The sequence below is a fragment of the Podarcis raffonei genome, chromosome Z, assembly GCF_027172205.1.
Source record: "Podarcis raffonei isolate rPodRaf1 chromosome Z, rPodRaf1.pri, whole genome shotgun sequence".
NCBI lineage: Eukaryota > Metazoa > Chordata > Lepidosauria > Squamata > Lacertidae > Podarcis > Podarcis raffonei.
Window position 1 is genome coordinate 14029439 of NC_070621.1, and position 17087 is coordinate 14046525.

The window sequence follows — 17087 nt, forward strand, 5'->3', positions numbered from 1 at the left end:
AGCTCCAGGTAGAGTTGGAGTGACTTCATATTGCTTAACTGTCCTGGGACATCCCAGGATTACAGAAGCCACCTCAGCTTCTGATTCCATCCTGAGATGTCCTGTTTTGGCTCTAGCAGAGTGTGAGACCAAAGATGCATTTTTTAATGGTGTCACACTCTCGCCTTGGGCCCATGCACGGCCCCTTCTCTTCCTCCACATGGGCCAAGTGATGCCGGCTCCCAGAAACCTCTGTCACAACTTTGGCTGGAAGGAAGTAGGAGTCACTGTGGCTAAGTTGGTGGGGTGGGGAAAGAGGCCGGCGAGTGACTGTTGTTACAAGAAAAATACCTCTAATTCCTTTATGGGGTATCCAGAGCCTGTATAGAGTCCCTCAGGAGATCTCTATCAGTCGGAGAGAAAGCAGAGGCCAACCATAGTATGTTGAAAGCAACGCGGCTAGTAAGCCTGATCTTTATTCAAGGAAATAAACTGTTGCAACAGTGTCCCTACTCGTCACACACAGGAGGGAGAATCCTGAACAATGGTGGGCAAGCTCCTATAAAGACTTTTGAAATTTCCCACCCTGTAGCCCCCAAGACCACCCTCCAAAACATCATACATACATGATGGAAGGAGGCAGTCTCTAGCAGAAATCTGACAGCGTTGCTTCTTTCCTGTTTGCCAGTGTAATAAACAAAAATCTGCCCTTATTCCCTTATGGGGGACACAAGAGCCCTTACAGAGTCCTTTGTAGGTTCTCCATCAGTCAGAGAAAATAACAAGAGGCCAACCAGAGAATATTGAGAAGCAAAGCAGCTAGTAAGCCTGATCTTTACTGATTCTGTTGCAATAGGGTGCTCCCCTCACACGCAGGAAAGGAGGAGGACCCCAAACAAAGGTGTACCCACCCTTATATAGACATTTTAAATTGCCCGCCCTGGAGTCCAAGACCAACCCCAGAAACATCATACATACATCACAGAAGGTGTGTAGCTCAAGACCAACCCCCAAACACATCATACCTACATACATCACAGAAAGGGCGGTCTACAAAAAGATATCTGAGTGTCTTGTTTATCTCCTTTCTGGCAGACCTGTTAATGCTCACTTGATTGGATACCCTGGGGAGCCTGGCCAGTCTTTTGTAATGACAAATACTTAGTTCCTGAGCCAGGTCACAGGCTCACACTATTCATTCACAGACATACCCTTAAGACAGGATTTGTGAAGGAAAAGACAATGGGGAGGCTTTTCCATTTTCCTTCGACCTTGCAGAGAAATATTTGAGGTCAATTTGGGAGGAACAAAATGGTTTCAGGACTTTTTCTGTGGGGTTTCAGACAGTGGTTTATATATGCAGTTATGAACATTTATCACACACACACACACACACACACACACACACATATATGACCTTAAATTTTTTATTTCACCAGGATACCTGATAATGCCTTACTGATTGCATTTTCTGGATAGCCTATTTCAGACACGTGGTTTATATACTTATGTGTGTGTTTGCCTTGTACATTTACGAACATTTATTCCATATATGAGACCTTAGAATTTTTATAACACTGTTGAGGCAAACAACAACAACAATGAAGTGGTGATGGGGGTGGGGGAGAAAGGTGTACAAGGGTCAGTCAATGCAGTGGGGGGAGTAGTGAGTCCCAAGAGAGGGAGGGAACTGAGGGAGAGGGGGCCTGAAGGGGAGGGGCCTCCAATGACATGTCTGGTGGGAAATAGGGGACACAGAATGCATCTGTGGATGGGGTGGAGAGGCACTGGTTGGGTGGGTCATGTCCCAATTTTCATCACCCGAATGTTGGAGGGTACGCAATTCTCCTTCTGAAACCTCAGAGAGCTGCTGCCAGTCAATGTAGGCAATACTAAGCTAGATGACCAAAAGGTCTGAATTTGGGTAAGGCAGTTTCTTCTGTTCCAGAAGTCTCCTGCTTCTTTGGTGTATCCTTATAAATATCTACAGCACACCTCATTCCATCTTTATTCAGAAGTCCCACTCCATTCAATGAAGCTTCATTTCCACATAAGTGCACAAAAGAGTGAAGCCTCAACTTCTATTTTTGAAAAAAAACACAAGTTTGTTAAGGGTGTTGAGAACTGTAGCTCTGGGGGGTATGTGTGAAAACAACAGTTCCCAGGACTCTTTAGGGGAGGAGTCATGTACTTTAAATATACTGTATAATGTGGATGTGATATTGGAAAGAGTAGGAATTGCTATATTTTCTCCTACGATTTGCGGGTATGGAGAGGTGACTGCAATCTTCACAGAAAATGTTGTAAGTGCCTCAAGGCAGGGACCTTGAAATTCAATGGTGCTCTAACAACAACGACCAAATCGTGGTTTCATAGCTTTCTAAGGGCAGCTCTTCGTTCCACCTTAGATATGAAGAGCCTCAGAAATCCTGTCTGTCCTGTGTGAGTCTATACAGTAGTGTTATGGTCAGATACCTAATTTCTTTCTCTGTGGTTACTGGAATAAGAGAAGGTTTGAAACCAGGCCTAATACGTCATCGGAATTGAGGTAACAGAACTGCATCACTTTCCGACCAGGCTATCAGCGCCTTATATCCCCAGTTCCCACAGGCCGGGCGCCTTCCCAAAACATGGTAACGGGCGCGATGACTCGTGTTCGCCCTGTACATAACTTCCCACCCGCTCTCGTTCTTGACATAGAGGCTTCGAGCAAAGGAACCAAGACGGCGGGTGCACGCCTAGAGCGTCGCCGGAAGTTCCCGTTGTGGGCTTCTTCTGTTCCCCGGAAGTGGATGTTACCTCTCCTTTGCTTCCCATCCTGGTTTATAAGAGGCAGGGAATGTGATTTGAGGTAGCGCGCGAAGTCCTTCTGCCGCACCGGTTGGCTTCGTTGTAAGTCTTCGTCCGAGGCTCTGTCATGGGGGACGACATGGATGTAATTCCCGAGAGGGAGATGAAGGTGAGTGGGAAGGGGGGGCCAACATTTCCTCCAGTTGCACCTGTTATGTTAATATTGTATTTTACCCTGTTGTGTTTTTGCCGGCAGTACTTACGTTAAAATAAGTGGCTTACCTTACATGGATGTTGTGAAAGTTCACAATGCTTAGAAAGCGTAGGTAATCTTAGTCTGTTTCAGTTTTTTAATTTTTAAAATCGTGTGTCTGTGTCAGGAAATTCAGAGCACGTTATGTAAACTAGCCATGCATTTAAGCGCTATCCAGGAATGGATAACATTTTTTAAATATATATTTTAATTTATTTTCAGTAATAATAGCTAGGTGCAGAATAATAAAAGAAAATGTCTCCAGCAATACAGATACTAATGGAGAACTTATGTGGTCGTCCAAACAGGTGTCTTGTAGGACTGCAACTGCTATCATCTCTGGCCTTGCATACTGGGGGCTGGTGGGAGCAATACCTGCAGGGCCAACTGGGGCTCCCTGCCATTGCTGCAGGTGACCAGAAATGGCATGTAGGTGGACCAGCCGAAGTGCCTCTCCTGCATGCCCAGCTTAGAAACAAAAACAGCTTTGAGGACGGAAAGTTCCCTTCTTAGATGGCTTTGAAAGCAGACTAGGCTAATGCATCAGGGACAGTGCCTGGTACCCATGGTGTCTGTTCTATCTCTACTGCCGGGAGTCATTATGCCTCATAATACCAGTTGCTGGAAACCACAGGAGAGAATAGTTGCTCTTGTGCTCAAGTGCTGCTTACCAATTAACTCTTGGAATATTTGGTTGGCCACTGTGAGAACAGGATGCTGGGCTTGAAGGACCACTGGCCTGATCCAGCTTGTCTTATATCCTTCACTTCCACTGGAAATACTGTACTCTGTTTCTTCTCTGCCCAGGCCCCAAGAGACTGGTAAAATAATTGGCAGGCTAGTAAGTTCTGTGGGTCTGTTTACAAGACAGCTATAAAGGTTTCATTATTGCAGCCTTGTAAATAAGGCCATAGAAATTTGTTCAGGTGTTGATTTCGTTTCCACCTAGCCCAGTATATTTCTTCTGTGCTATAGGTTGCTCTGAGTGCTCTACCTAGAGAAGATTGGAGCAACGGCTAAAACAGCCTTGTAAAAGAGCTTCCAAAAGTTATTAGCCTGTTGTTTAGTTGACATGGTAAGAGGCTAGTGGCCTCCATTTATGTTCTAACTGCAGCAGTGGGGAAAGCCCTTCATCTTTAGCTATTATCTGATGCTGTTTTGACAAAACACAGCCTATAGTGAGGAAATTTAAACCACAGGATAAAGCTTTAAAATTGAAACAGTCAATATAAAACAGAGAAATCTAGAACCGTTTTGAACAGTTTATCATCACAAACTAAAGGGCTAATGAGCAAAAACATGGAACCATTCAGGAGACTCCGTAATTAAATAATCAAGGTTTTGGTTGAGTTCTGTGGTGTACAGTGGACGCTTGGGTTGCGAACGTGGTCCGTGTGGGATGCACGTTCGCAACCCACAGCATTCGCAACCCGCTTCTGCGTATGCGCGGGTTGCGATTCAGTGCTTCTGCACATGTGCAAAGCACGATTTAGTGCTTCTGTGCATGCGCAACTGCCAAAACCTGGAAGTAACCCAAAAAACACAACCTGAAGCGTCTGTAACCTGAGGTATGACTGTATTTGAATAAACTGATGCATTTAGATTTAGCCTGCACAGATTTTTTAATCTATGAATGTGCCGCAGGATTTTAAGTTCAGAGCATTGAAGAAAGTACGGATCTTTGATTCTCCTGATGAACTCCCCAAAGAGCGTTCCAGTCTTCTTGCTGTATCCAACAAATATGGATTACTATTTGCTGGCTGTGCAGCTGGATTGCAGATCTTCCAGACAAAAAACCTTCTAATGCAGATTCCAGTGGGAGATTCTCCTAATAAAATAGGTAAGTTTTTTCTCTTTCCCCACCCACACCCCCAGCCTTCCTTAATTTTTATCTATAGAGCTGTGTTTTTTAGCTTTAAGGATAAATTCACTTGTTCTGCTTTGAATACCCATCATAAGCTTTGGGGTGGCAAGTCTCCTTTGCAAATTATAGGGCTGGGATTTTTTTATCTATTTGGGCTCATGTAGCATAGTGGGTCAGGGACTGAGCTAAACATCTGGAATTTTGCATTCAACTGTTGCCTCATTCATTAACTTGGTTGCCCAAAGTAAGCCTCCATTTTCTTTGTTTCCTTTTGGATTTTTACAATTTTATATTCAATCAAACAACACAATATAACATTTGTCATATATAAGAAAAAGAACCCCCCCTCCCCGTGACTTCCCTCAACTTCTGGTTCTTTAAATATTTACTACTTCTGCTTAATTATTATCTTATTTTTATAATCTTATACCTTAATGCTCTTATTTTCTTATCAGTTTTATACCAAATTTTCCTTCATGATTACATCTTACAGTCAATTTCATTCCATGTTGTCCTTACTTAACCTTTGATCTTCTTTTCTTACTTGTGTTTAATCAAACCCTGCTAGTGAGTCCGTATCTTTACAGAATTTCTGTAAATACAACATAAAAGGTTCCCAGTCTTTTTTAAATTCTTCATTATCATTGTCTCTGATTCTTTCCATTAGTTTCATCATTTCTGCGTATTCCATAAGGTTGACTTGCCATTCTTCTTTCATTGGTATCTTGTTGTCCTTCCATTTTTGGGCTAGTAGAATCTGAGCCGCTGTTGTAGCATACATAAACAACTTTTTCTGCTCTTTTGGTAGTTCCTGTCCTATTATACCCAACAAAAAAGCTTCTGGTTTTTTAACAAAGGTTATTTTAAACATCATCTTCATTTCATTATATATCATTTCCCAATAACTTTTAATTACAGTTCCACATGTGGTAAAGCATACCTTCTTTCTTTTTACACTTCCAGCACTTATTAGCACTTGTTCTATACATTTTTGCCAGTTTGTCAGGAGTTAAAAACCATCAGTACATCATTTTCATATAATTCTCTTTCAAATTTGTACATGCGGTGAATTTTAAATCAACTTTCCATAATTTTTCCCAGTCTTTCATTTGTAAGATATATCCTACATCTTGTGCCCATTTAATCATTACACATTTAACCTCTTCATCTTTGGTTTCCCATTCTAATATTAAATTATACACCTTCTTCAATAAATTGGTATTATCCTCTATATTTTCTCTTTGAAATCTAGATAAAGTATAACTAAATCCTTTCTTTTTATCTTCTTTGAAGACCTCATTTACTTGAAAATATTGTAACCAGTCATTAACATGTTCTCTGATCTCTTCAAATTCTTTTATTTTTAATTTCCCTTCTGTATCTATTAATAGATCTCTATATGTAAGCCATTTTTCTCTCCTATTTATTTTTTTAATCGATGTTGCTTCCATTGGAGACAACCACCATGGAGTCTTTTGTTGTACCTTTCCCAGACTTTTAAACATGATCTCCTAATTATATGATTATGGAATGCTTTATGAACTTTCCCTTTCTCATACCACAAGTATGCATGCCATCCAAATCTGTTGTCATGATCTTCAAGATCTAACAAATCTGTATTTTCCAGTTTGATCCAGTCCCTGATCCAAACAATACAGACAGCTTCATAATATAATTTAAGATCTGGAAGGGAAAAACCACCTCTATCTTTACTGTCTGTAAGTAATTTATGTTTTATTCTTGGTTTTTCCCTTTCCAGATGAATTTTGTAATATCTCTTTGTCATTTCTTGAAGCATGCTGCATTACTTATAACCGGTACTGACTGGAATAAAAATAACATTTTTGGCAATACGTTCATCTTGATCACCACAATTCTTCCTAACAGTGATAAATTCATTCTTCCCCATACTTCTAGATTCCTTTTTATTTCATTTCAATTTTTTTCCCATAATTATCTTTAATGATGTTAATATTTTTGGTTGTCAACCAAATCCTAAATATTTAACTTTTTTATGAATCTCTATTTCTATATTTTGCTGTAATTCTCTCCCCCCCCCCCTTTTCTGGTACATTTTTCACTATCAGCTTTGTCTTATTTTTATTCAACTTAAAACCTTCCACCTGCCCAAAGTTCTGTATTTTTTTTCTAGGACCTTTGGCAGAGAGCTCTTAGGGTCCTCCACTGTTATTACAAGATCATCTGCATATGCTTTTAATTTATATGTCCCCCCCTTGATTCCTCTGGTGTGTTTTCTTACCTATTTGGGTTCATGTAGCATAGTGGGTAAGGGACAGCTAAACATCTGGAAGTCTGCATTCAACTGTTGCCTCATTCATTAACTTGGTTGCCCCTAAGTAAGCCTGCATTTTCTAACCTGCCAAACTGGTGCAGGGGAAGTAATATTGGCCAACCATCTACAGTTGTTGTAATGCTTACTGAGACAATGTGTGTGAATCACTGTGAATACCTTTCGCTGGGAATTACAAAAGGGGAGAGTGTGTAGTTCCTAGTTTAGCGTTGTCTTAGAATGCTGGGATCGGGGGTTTATTATGTATCTCTGTATTTATTTCCCTTTACTTATATCCTAACCTTCCCAACAGGAGCATGGCTGGGCAATGCAGTTTATAAATACAGCACAACAATAAATAACATTAACAACACATAAAGTAGTGGCATTGGCAAGAAGGTATATTACATTCCAAAGGCTTGAGTAAACCATAAAGGTTTTCACATTGTGACACTTTCCATTTGCAAGGGAGTTCTATATTCTATGAGGGTGCCATTCAGAATGTCTTGCATTAATAGTGCCTGCCCAGTAGCATTGCCCCAAACCGGTTTGAAGTCCAGATCATGACAACAGTTTCAGAATTTTTCACCTGGCAATATATCACGAATCCTTTCTCACTCCTTGGCTGCCACCAGCACTGCACATTTCACTCTTGAGTGACACTTGCAAGTCCGTCTGATGTTCACCCACAGTGAGAGGCCCAATTCCTCCCTCTGCAGCCCAGCTGCCAGCCTTGTCAGAGGGAACTTGAGAAGGTGCTTGCCTGCCTGTCTGCACCTTCACCCAAGCAAGTGGGCTGCCTCATCCCTCCCTCCAAATTAGAACACTAGGGCTGGGCAATGTATCATCCAAAACCAGTTCGAAGTCCATATCCAGGAGTCAACATGTGGCTGCTTATTTCTTCCCACCTTATTCACACCTTTCTTCTTATTTCAGACATTGTGTTATATTGGTATATTGCGATGTTGAAAACCAGACATAGCCCTGCTCTGCTGCCCAACAGGTTGAAATAACAAGCAGGGCATCCCCAGCTGATCTTAATAGACAAATAGGGCAGTATTGGATTAGTTCAGGCCTCCCAACTACCTTTTAAATAATTTATTGTTGTTGTTTTTCCTCCCTGGTGCTCCTCTTCATTTTTTTAAAGTTGAGAATGTCCAGAGTCTTTTCGTTCCCACGAAGTTCTGTGTGCATCACTTGGCACTCAGCTGTGATAACCTCACACTCTCTGTCTGCATGGCTTCCAGTGAAGTTGGGTCCTTCATTGGCTTTTTCGATGTTCGCACCTTTGTGAATCAGGTAAGTTGCATGGTTTAAAAGCAAACTTGGAAACCACCCCCCCAACCCTCACTCCATGGTGTGTTTTGCTATCAGTTTTGAAACTGGAGAGCTTCAGCAAGCTCTCCTAATGAAGCATAACCACACTTTAGGATTCAGATGTAATGTTAAACCATGGTTAATTAAAAATTGGGAGGAACACTACCACAGTGTAGTATTCATGTGCGATAGTAAACTGTGGTTAATCAAAAAGGGAGCAGAAGATTCCAGTCTCTTCCTTGTGGCTGTGCCGGCAGGGGGGGATGAAGTGTGTGAGGCTGAGGTATGCTGTGACTTGTATCCTCTTTATCTGACCCTCAAAACTCTCCCCAGGCCACACTCCTCACCAGCCTTGCTCTGTATTCTCCATGAGTGCTTTTGCCTGGCTGGAAGTTGTCCATGAACTGTGATAATGACTCTTGCTTGCATGGCTGAAGATACGGGGGGCAGTACATGTAAAAGGCTCTGACTTTTGCATGGCTGGAATGTAGCCCACTGTATATATCTATTACTCTGTGCGCTTTTGCCTCAAGCCATGCCCACTACTGATACGTGCCCCCTGGAAGGTTGTCCAGAATGGAATGTGGCCCTCTGTATAAAAAGGTTCTCCAGTCCTACAGTAATCTGCAGCTCATCATTACTTCTGAACTCTACCACTGATAAGAGCTTAGGTTAGTGAAAACATCGCTTTCCTTCAGGTCTTGGAGAGTATGATGGGCCAGTGATTTGACTCTACTGAAAGCAGGTGTCTTTGCTCATACGGATACAGTCTAACATACATTTCTTTCTAATAGGCTAAGCAGCAAAAACGCCCCTTTGCCTATCAGAAGATGGCTGGGGCGATGGTCAATGACTTGAAATGGAACCCAATGAATGCCTCCATGCTGGCCGTCTGTCTTTCTGATGGAAGCGTCTCAGTCCTGCAGGTGGCAGATTCCGTGAAGATCTATGCAACTCTCCCCGCTTCAGTGGCTGTTACATCAGGTTGGTAACATGACTTTTAGACTGATGCAGAAATCCCTGTTATAAATAAGCTGAATTTGAGTTCCGATTTACACATATTTTAGGTGTACAGCTCAAATTAAGCCTGAATGCTCCATATGGACAATTGCAAACAAGGGTATCTCATAAAGAACCTTTGGCCCTCCCAATGTTGCTGAACTCCAACTACCACCCACCCCTGGCCATTGGCTGTGCTTGCTAGGCTGATGGGAGCTGCTGTTCAGCATCTAGAGGGCCAACATTTCCCCTCTCCTGCTCTAGGGTAAGCTCTCCTGAGACCATCGTTGGCTGCACCTTCATACTGAATGGACAATCTATTGCATTTCAAATTTGAGATTGTCGTGTTTGAATAACACTTGTGTGGGCAATTTAAGCCATTTGCCAAATTGCACTGGCTGGTTTTGTTGTTGCTGTTTTCTTTGCAACCGCTTAATGATGCCTGCTTGCTTTTCTCCCACCCACCCCTTTAGTGTGTTGGAGTCCTAAAGGAAAGCAGCTGGCTGTAGGCAAGCAGAACGGCACAGTGGTCCAGTATCTCCCTGTAAGTCTGTTTTGTTCTATTTGGCCTGTAATGACCTGCCTCCTCCTGCATCTCCCACTTGGTTCTTTCCTGTTTTGTTCTCCCAATTCACAGTTCAGAAGATGGAGTCTTAAGTATAAGGGTAGCAGAAGTGCATGCCTGGGAAGGGCGGTATTCTAGAGCTTGATCATCCATTTTACATATAGTAGTCCCCAGATTCAGTCACCGGCACTGCCAGGTAGAATGAGAATTTTGCTTTTGTATAGTAAGCTAGTTTTTTCATGCCTGCACACTCCTCTCTATTCACCATCCAGGCAATCAAGAAGTTTAGGAGCGCAAGGCTGCATATGCACCATGCATGTAAAACACATGGTTTCTTCCCCCCTTCCCCAAGGTATCATGGGAACTGTGGCTCTGCTGGGGTAAACGGTGGTTCTAAGGATTCTTAGCGATAAGCCATGTGCTATGAATGCATGGCCGTGCACCTGCCATATTCTAGCCAGGCAAAAACACAAAGGGGGAAAGAGGGCTGGTAAGGGGTGTGGCTTGGGGTGAACCCTGAGGACAAAATAGAAGCTTGGAGGACTGCATTTGGTCCCTGGGCCTAAGAATAATTAATTTTCTTTCATTTTATTTGTTTGCCGCTTTTCTACAAAAAAATCATGCTCAAAGCAGCTTACAACAAAGAAACAGGAATGCATTTCAAATGAACACTACTAAAACCTTCATAATAACACAGCACAACAAAAATATATCATACCAAAAACCCACATTTCACTACTATAAATATGACAAAATTACTTAAGCACCATGCAGCATGCAATAGCAAAAACAACAAGGAAGCTTCATAGTTTCACCTTAGTCCTAGAAACACCACTCCTATGATGTTGCTTACAGTCCCTCTCCTGTAGCAGCAGCTTATAAGGCTTCCAAGGGCAAAGGATGGGGTTGCTGGAAACACGTCTCCCATGATGATGTTCATCTCTGATATAGGTGAATTGGGGCCATGCCCATAATTAAGCCGGAGGTCACATGGCTTTGATGCAAAAGAGTGCCCACATTTGACTGCCAACAATCTCTCCTTAGAGGGATCTTTGGCTACAAAATGCCTGTGTGTGAAATCTTGGAGCATTGCTCCCATTGAGAGCAGATTAGGGATAGGGAACTCATAGCCCTCCAGCTCCCTCCAGCAAACGAAGGCCCAGGGGCCGGATCTGGCCCAATCGCCTTCTAAATCCGGCCCCTGGACGGTCCAGGAATCAGCGTGTTTTTACATGAGTAGAATGTGTCTTTTTATTTTAAATGCACCTCTGGGTTATTTGTGGGGCCTGCCTGGTGTAGAATGTTTGCTTTTATTTAAAATGCATCTCTGGGTTATTTGTGGGGCATAGGAATTTGTTCATTTCTGGGCCCCCACAAGGTCTGAGGGACAGTGGACTGGCCCCTTGCTAAAAAGGTTTGCTGACCCTTGTTGTATTCCATCTTCCATCAGCTCCATCTAGCATGGCCAATGGTCAGGGGATACTGGGAGTTATAGTCCAAGAACATCTGGAGGGCTTCAGGTTCATCATCCACAGGGCAGACAGTACTGAGTGAAATGTACCATGTCATCAGATCACTGAACCATGGCAGCTTAAACGCTTTGGACATTTTTTTGAAAGTGCTTGTATAAATTCAGAGTGTTTTTGTTTTATTATTGCATGTGTGATATGAAGTGTTGCATTGTAGATAGAATACTTTAAAACCCCCCCCCACAATATCTTTAAACTTAGGGTATTCTAATCATGCTCGTTCTTTTACTTTTTCAGAACCTGCAGGAGAAGAAAACAATTCCCTGTCCCCCATTCTATGATTCAGATAATCCTGTCAAAGGTACTATGTTTCCTAAAATTTGGCATTTTGACCAGTCGGTATTACAGTAGTACAGATGGATCATGTAATCACTGTGTTTCACTTATGTATGTGCCTAGAATTTGCCCACCCATGAAATCCAGGCATATTGTGGAATGTGAGATGCTTGTTTTTGACTAGTTGAATCTCCCGTGTTTAAAAATAAATCTGGCAGGTGTTTTGCTCAAAATACTAAGTAGTATTTTATACCAATCCCATTTACAGTATGGATTAATATTTAATCTCCTGTAATTTAGTTGTCAGGGTTGTTAATGCAGCACAGTTACATAATTATAGTGCAAAGATTTGATAATGCCTTGCTTTCTTTTGAAAAAAAAATGCAGCCCTTGGGCATATTATCACATCTGTTACATTAAATTTTTAATTTGTATATTTGTAATTGAAACTTGAAGTTCTTTATACGTCTTGTTCCCTAAGATTAACACAGCAACAAAACTGTTGTACTCACAGCAGCCCCTTTGAAATTGATGGAGATGACTAAATTAGGCAGATTAACTTCAGTGTGTCTACTTGAGAAGAACTTTGCTGGATGCAGCCCTCTGTAGGGAAGGTTTCCAGTGTCCTAGATCCTTCTGTCTTCACGCAGTACACAGTGTTAATGAACACATAAAGGAACTAACCAGCTGCATTATACCAAGTCAGACTGTTAATCCACAAAGTTTAGTATTGCTTACTCTAACTGGCAGCAACTGTCTGGGATTTCAGGCTGGGGTGCCTCCCAGCCATACCTGGAAATGCTGGGGATTCAACCTGGGACTTTCTGCATGCAAAGCAGGTGGTGTACCACCAAGATATCCCTCTTCCCATATAGCTCGTTGGATGGACATATGCTTTTGACTCCAGAAATCCCATGTTCATCTCCAGGTGGGGTTGAGAGAGACTGAAACCCTGGAGTGCTGCTGCCAATTATTGTAGGCAGCATTCAGTTAGCTGGATCTGTGATCTGACATGATATTGGGAAGCTTCCTAGCATGAGGGGAAAGCAGCATAACTCAGTGGAAGGGCATCTGCTTTGCATGCAGAAGGTCCCAAGCTCAGTCCCCCAGTATCTCCAGGTGGGGCTGTGAATGTCTCCTGCCTGAAATCCTGGAAAGTCACTGGCAGACAATATTGAGCTATACGGACCAGTGATCTGACTTGACATAAGGCAGCTTCCAGTGGGATGTACCCAACTGACTTCTACACAGGTCCATTTATTTCAACGGGTCTACTCTGAGTAGGACCAAGCTTGCATGCAACCCTATGTTCCTGTGTAAGTAATAATAACAATAATAATAATAATGAGTGGCTCTTGAGAAAAACAAAAGCAAAAAACCCGACAACCCAAGTTTACTCACATTTCTGTTTTCCAGTCTTGGATGTGTTGTGGGTCAGCACTTATGTCTTCACTATCGTATATGCGGCTGCGGATGGGATCTTGGAAGCTGCACCGGAAGTGGTGATGGCTGTGCTTCCTGTACGTGAAGAGAGGAAGCTCTGGGGAAGCAACTTCTTTTTCTCTTGTCTTTGATTTCTAAGTCTGTGCTGCCTACTGTCATTCTCACAATTTTGCCAGGTCTTTGTCCCTGGTTTGTGCTGCTGTGTCTTCCTGCATGTTAGGCTCTTGATTCAGAACGATAAAAAAAAGTCGTGACCCGAGATGTAGAATCCCACTTCATAGAAACCATTTAGTCAAACTTTGCATGGAAATTGAAGCATTCACCAACCACAGCAGCCTCTGCACTTCTGCGAGTGTCAGTTTTGCTTGCCAAGTCCCCATACAAACATGTGTTAGATGCCTACCTCTTAGATGCACAGGTTTAACTTGGATGTTTGGAACTTTCTTTCTGCCTGAGGGCCACATTCTATCCCAAGCAGCCTTCCAGGGACCACATGTCAGTGGTGAGCAGCAGGGTTGCAGGCAAAAGCGAGCAGAGCAATGGATGTACATTTTGCCTCCGGATAGTAGGCTAGTTTCTACGGACACTCATAATAGTCCTTCCTGTCCTCCTTTCAGACAATCAAGAGGCATGATCAGAATTCTAGGAATGCATCCCAGCCAGGCAAAACAGTTTAGGAGTGCATATCTTTTTGTGGTTATTGAAACATTTCATCATACTTTTGGCCAGAGGTGTGGGACTCATGACCTTCCACACACTGTAGGGTCTCCAGCTTCCATCAGCCCCAGCCAGCATGGCCTGTGTTCAGGAATGATGGCAGTTTGTGTTATATAATAATGCATTCTTTATATCCTGCTTTTCCCTACACTGTAACTCAAGGCAGATTTCAGAAATTAAAGCAAAACAGATAAAATACAGAAAGCTAAAAACATACAGAAGATAATAGTTTAAAAAGAATTAGACTGTAATAGAATTAAAACTATATAAACGCAAATTATGAAAATACTGATAGCAAAAAATAGCAAAGCCCTATTCAAATCACTTTCCTTAAAAACAGTCAGTTCCCCAAAGCGCATGGGAACAAGGTAGCCTTCACGTGCCAGGGGAGAGCAGCAAGAAGGGAGTCAGTCTAGCTTCTCTAGGAAGGAAGCCATAAAATCTGGCAGCTGGCTATCATGAAGGCCCCCTCCTTGTAATTATGAAACAGTTGCAACCATAAAAGAGTTATGTATGTTATAAATGGTGCAAATATTTTTAAACAGTCCAGCGCCTGCAGGGTCATTTGTGAGCTGCCCCTCCCCTAAGACACTTTTCCTCATATGTTGCATCTCCCACAGTTTCCTGTTCTGTCTCCCCATTCAGAAAAAAGAAGAAAAGCGGCCTGAGTTGTTTGTGAATTTTATGGAGCCCTGTTATGGCAGCTGTTCTGAGAGGCAACATCACTACTTCCTTAACTACGTTGAAGAATGGTGAGTAATGGTGATCATACAACATTGAATAGTTCCCTTTTAATATTAATTAGGTGAGCAAAGGGCTGGATGTATTTAAAGATTGTTATTTGAAACTAACAGGGAAAGGTGTTTATGCTGCTTGAAGTGGGTTATGGATTTGTGGTTGTTGTTTCCTTCCTCAAGGGATCTGGTCCTTGCAGCATCTGCTGCTTCCACAGAGGTCAGCATCCTCGCAAGGCAAGGAGACAAGGTAATTCCACTTCCTATTTCCCCAGCAAGTGCCTCTTATAAGAAGACCAGGGGTCCCAGTGAGAGTTCCAGAGGGGTAGTTATTATCAGTCAGCTGCAGCAAGAAATAGCAAAGTCTCATGTCACCTTGAAACCCATGCACTTACTGGGACAGAATATTTCATTGATTATTGTTTTATTATTTGTTTGTTTGTTGCACTTATACCCCACCTTTTTCCCTCCAAGGAGCTCAAGGTGGTTTACATGGTTCATTTAATCCTCACAACAACCCTGTGAAGTAGTTTAGACCCAGAGGCAGGGACTGGCCCAGTGAACTTGATTGATTTGAACCCTGGGCTCCCAGGTCCAAGTCTGACCTGCTAATAGTTACATTACTCAGGCTCTTGCTTTTGTGGACCATGGACTCACCCCCGCCAATGGTGGTGGACCAGGTATACCCTTTTGACTTTAAGGCATCTCTTGAAGACCTTCTTATACCAACAGGCCCATGCAACTGCTTAAACATTTTTTATTCCAGTCGTTTAAATGTTTATTTCATAATGTTTCACTTGTACTTGTACATATTGCTGTATGCTGCATTGATACTTTATATGAGTTGGTTGTACATAAAAATCTTTATAAATGAACCAAGGAATAATAGTAATTTTCCTCTCCACTGCACGTGCCACAGTGATTTTTTAAAGTAGAAAAAAGCCCTTATTACTACAAGTTCATCTCCCTGGCAGGAATGATTCCAGAGGTTGCCAAAGCACAGAGCCAATTGGGAGCGGCCATAGCTCAGTGGCAGAGCATCTCTTTAGCAAGCATAAGGCCCCAGGTTCAGTTCCCAGCATCTCCAGGTACCTTTGGGAGAGGCTCCCTGCTTGAAACCGTAGGGAGTTGCTGTTAGTTAGTGTAGACAATACTGTGCTAAATAGACCAAGATCCTGATTCCTAGTACTAATTAAACTAACCCTTCCTACAGAACAACTGGGAGCTGTGGGTTCTAGAAGACTCCAGCCGAGCAGAACTTCCGGTCACAGATAAGAGCGATGACACTTTGCCCGTAGGCGTGGCCATTGATTACACCAGCAACATGCCCATAACCATTAGTAAGTATATGAATGTTGCTCTTGGGTTAAGCATAAAGCAAACAGCAGCGCTCTTATACCAGGTGTGGGGAACCTTTTGCCCTCCAGATGTTGCTGAACCATCAGCCCTAGCAAGCATGGCCAGGGATGCTGAGAGTTGTAGTTCAGCAACATCTGGAGGGCTAAAGCTTCTTCACGCCTGCTGTAGAGGGAGCTTTAGTGCTGGTCATTAGCCCTGAGAAGATGCTATTAATATACCTGGAAGTGCTATTTTCCCACCTTCTAACTGTGATTCTTGAGGCTATTCAGAATGGGCAGACCTGTGACCCCAGGGCCAGTTGTGACCCTCCAGGCCTCCATCTGGCCCATGGGACTCTCCCAGCTGACATTGTTTTTTGCCTGGCTGGAATGTGTCCTGTGTAAGTAAAGGAAAAAGGGTGGACTAGAAATGCCTGGCGTGCTCTGGTCCATGGGGTCACGAAGAGTCGGACACGACTAAACGACTAAACAACAACAACAGAAATGCATGGAATAGAGTTGTAATACATGTTGCATTATTCAAGAGAAGTCATCTTGGGCACTTAGTTCCCTTTGTAAAGTTTTAAACTCTTGCCATTCTAATGTAACTTCCTGGTCCCTTCCTGGACTTGTTTTGAGGGCTGCTTACTAAGTGGAGGTACTGCTGAACACGTCTGCTCATGGTGTGTGTGTGTGTTTGTGGCATTTTTGCAGGTGAGGATAAAACCACGGACCCAGCACCGGTCCTGCTGCTGCTGTCAACTGATGGAGTCCTCTGCCCCTTTTACATGGTCAATCAAAACCCTGGTGTGAGGTCTCTGATGGTGGTGCCGGAGCCTCTCTCTCCAGAAGGAGACAGAGGAGCAAAATCAGCTGGTAGGTGCTTGCTTGCTTTTTGGGGGAGTTTTGGTCCAGCAACACCTGGGGATCCAAGGTTGTAGAACACTTATCCTAAAGCACTTTGAATGCAAATGGAGCAGCCTGGTGCCCTCTA

At 42.9% G+C, this 17087-nt stretch overlaps 1 protein-coding gene across 6 annotated transcripts in view; it reads left to right on the forward strand.

The window, feature by feature from the left end:
• Positions 1-2773: 2773 nt before the first annotated feature.
• Positions 2774-17087, forward strand: part of NUP214 (nucleoporin 214) — an 81121-nt gene continuing 66807 nt past the window's right edge. For all 6 annotated transcript variants that reach the window (XM_053373347.1, XM_053373343.1, XM_053373348.1 and 3 more), the window contains exons 1-11: positions 2774-2938; positions 4667-4862; positions 8324-8475; positions 9288-9477; positions 9966-10036; positions 11824-11887; positions 13279-13382; positions 14668-14774; positions 14940-15006; positions 15970-16096; positions 16808-16969. In XM_053373347.1, coding sequence (XP_053229322.1) covers positions 2897-2938; positions 4667-4862; positions 8324-8475; positions 9288-9477; positions 9966-10036; positions 11824-11887; positions 13279-13382; positions 14668-14774; positions 14940-15006; positions 15970-16096; positions 16808-16969 — 1282 coding nt within the window. In that variant the 5' untranslated portion in view covers positions 2774-2896. The remainder of the gene's footprint in view (positions 2939-4666; positions 4863-8323; positions 8476-9287; positions 9478-9965; positions 10037-11823; positions 11888-13278; positions 13383-14667; positions 14775-14939; positions 15007-15969; positions 16097-16807; positions 16970-17087) is intronic.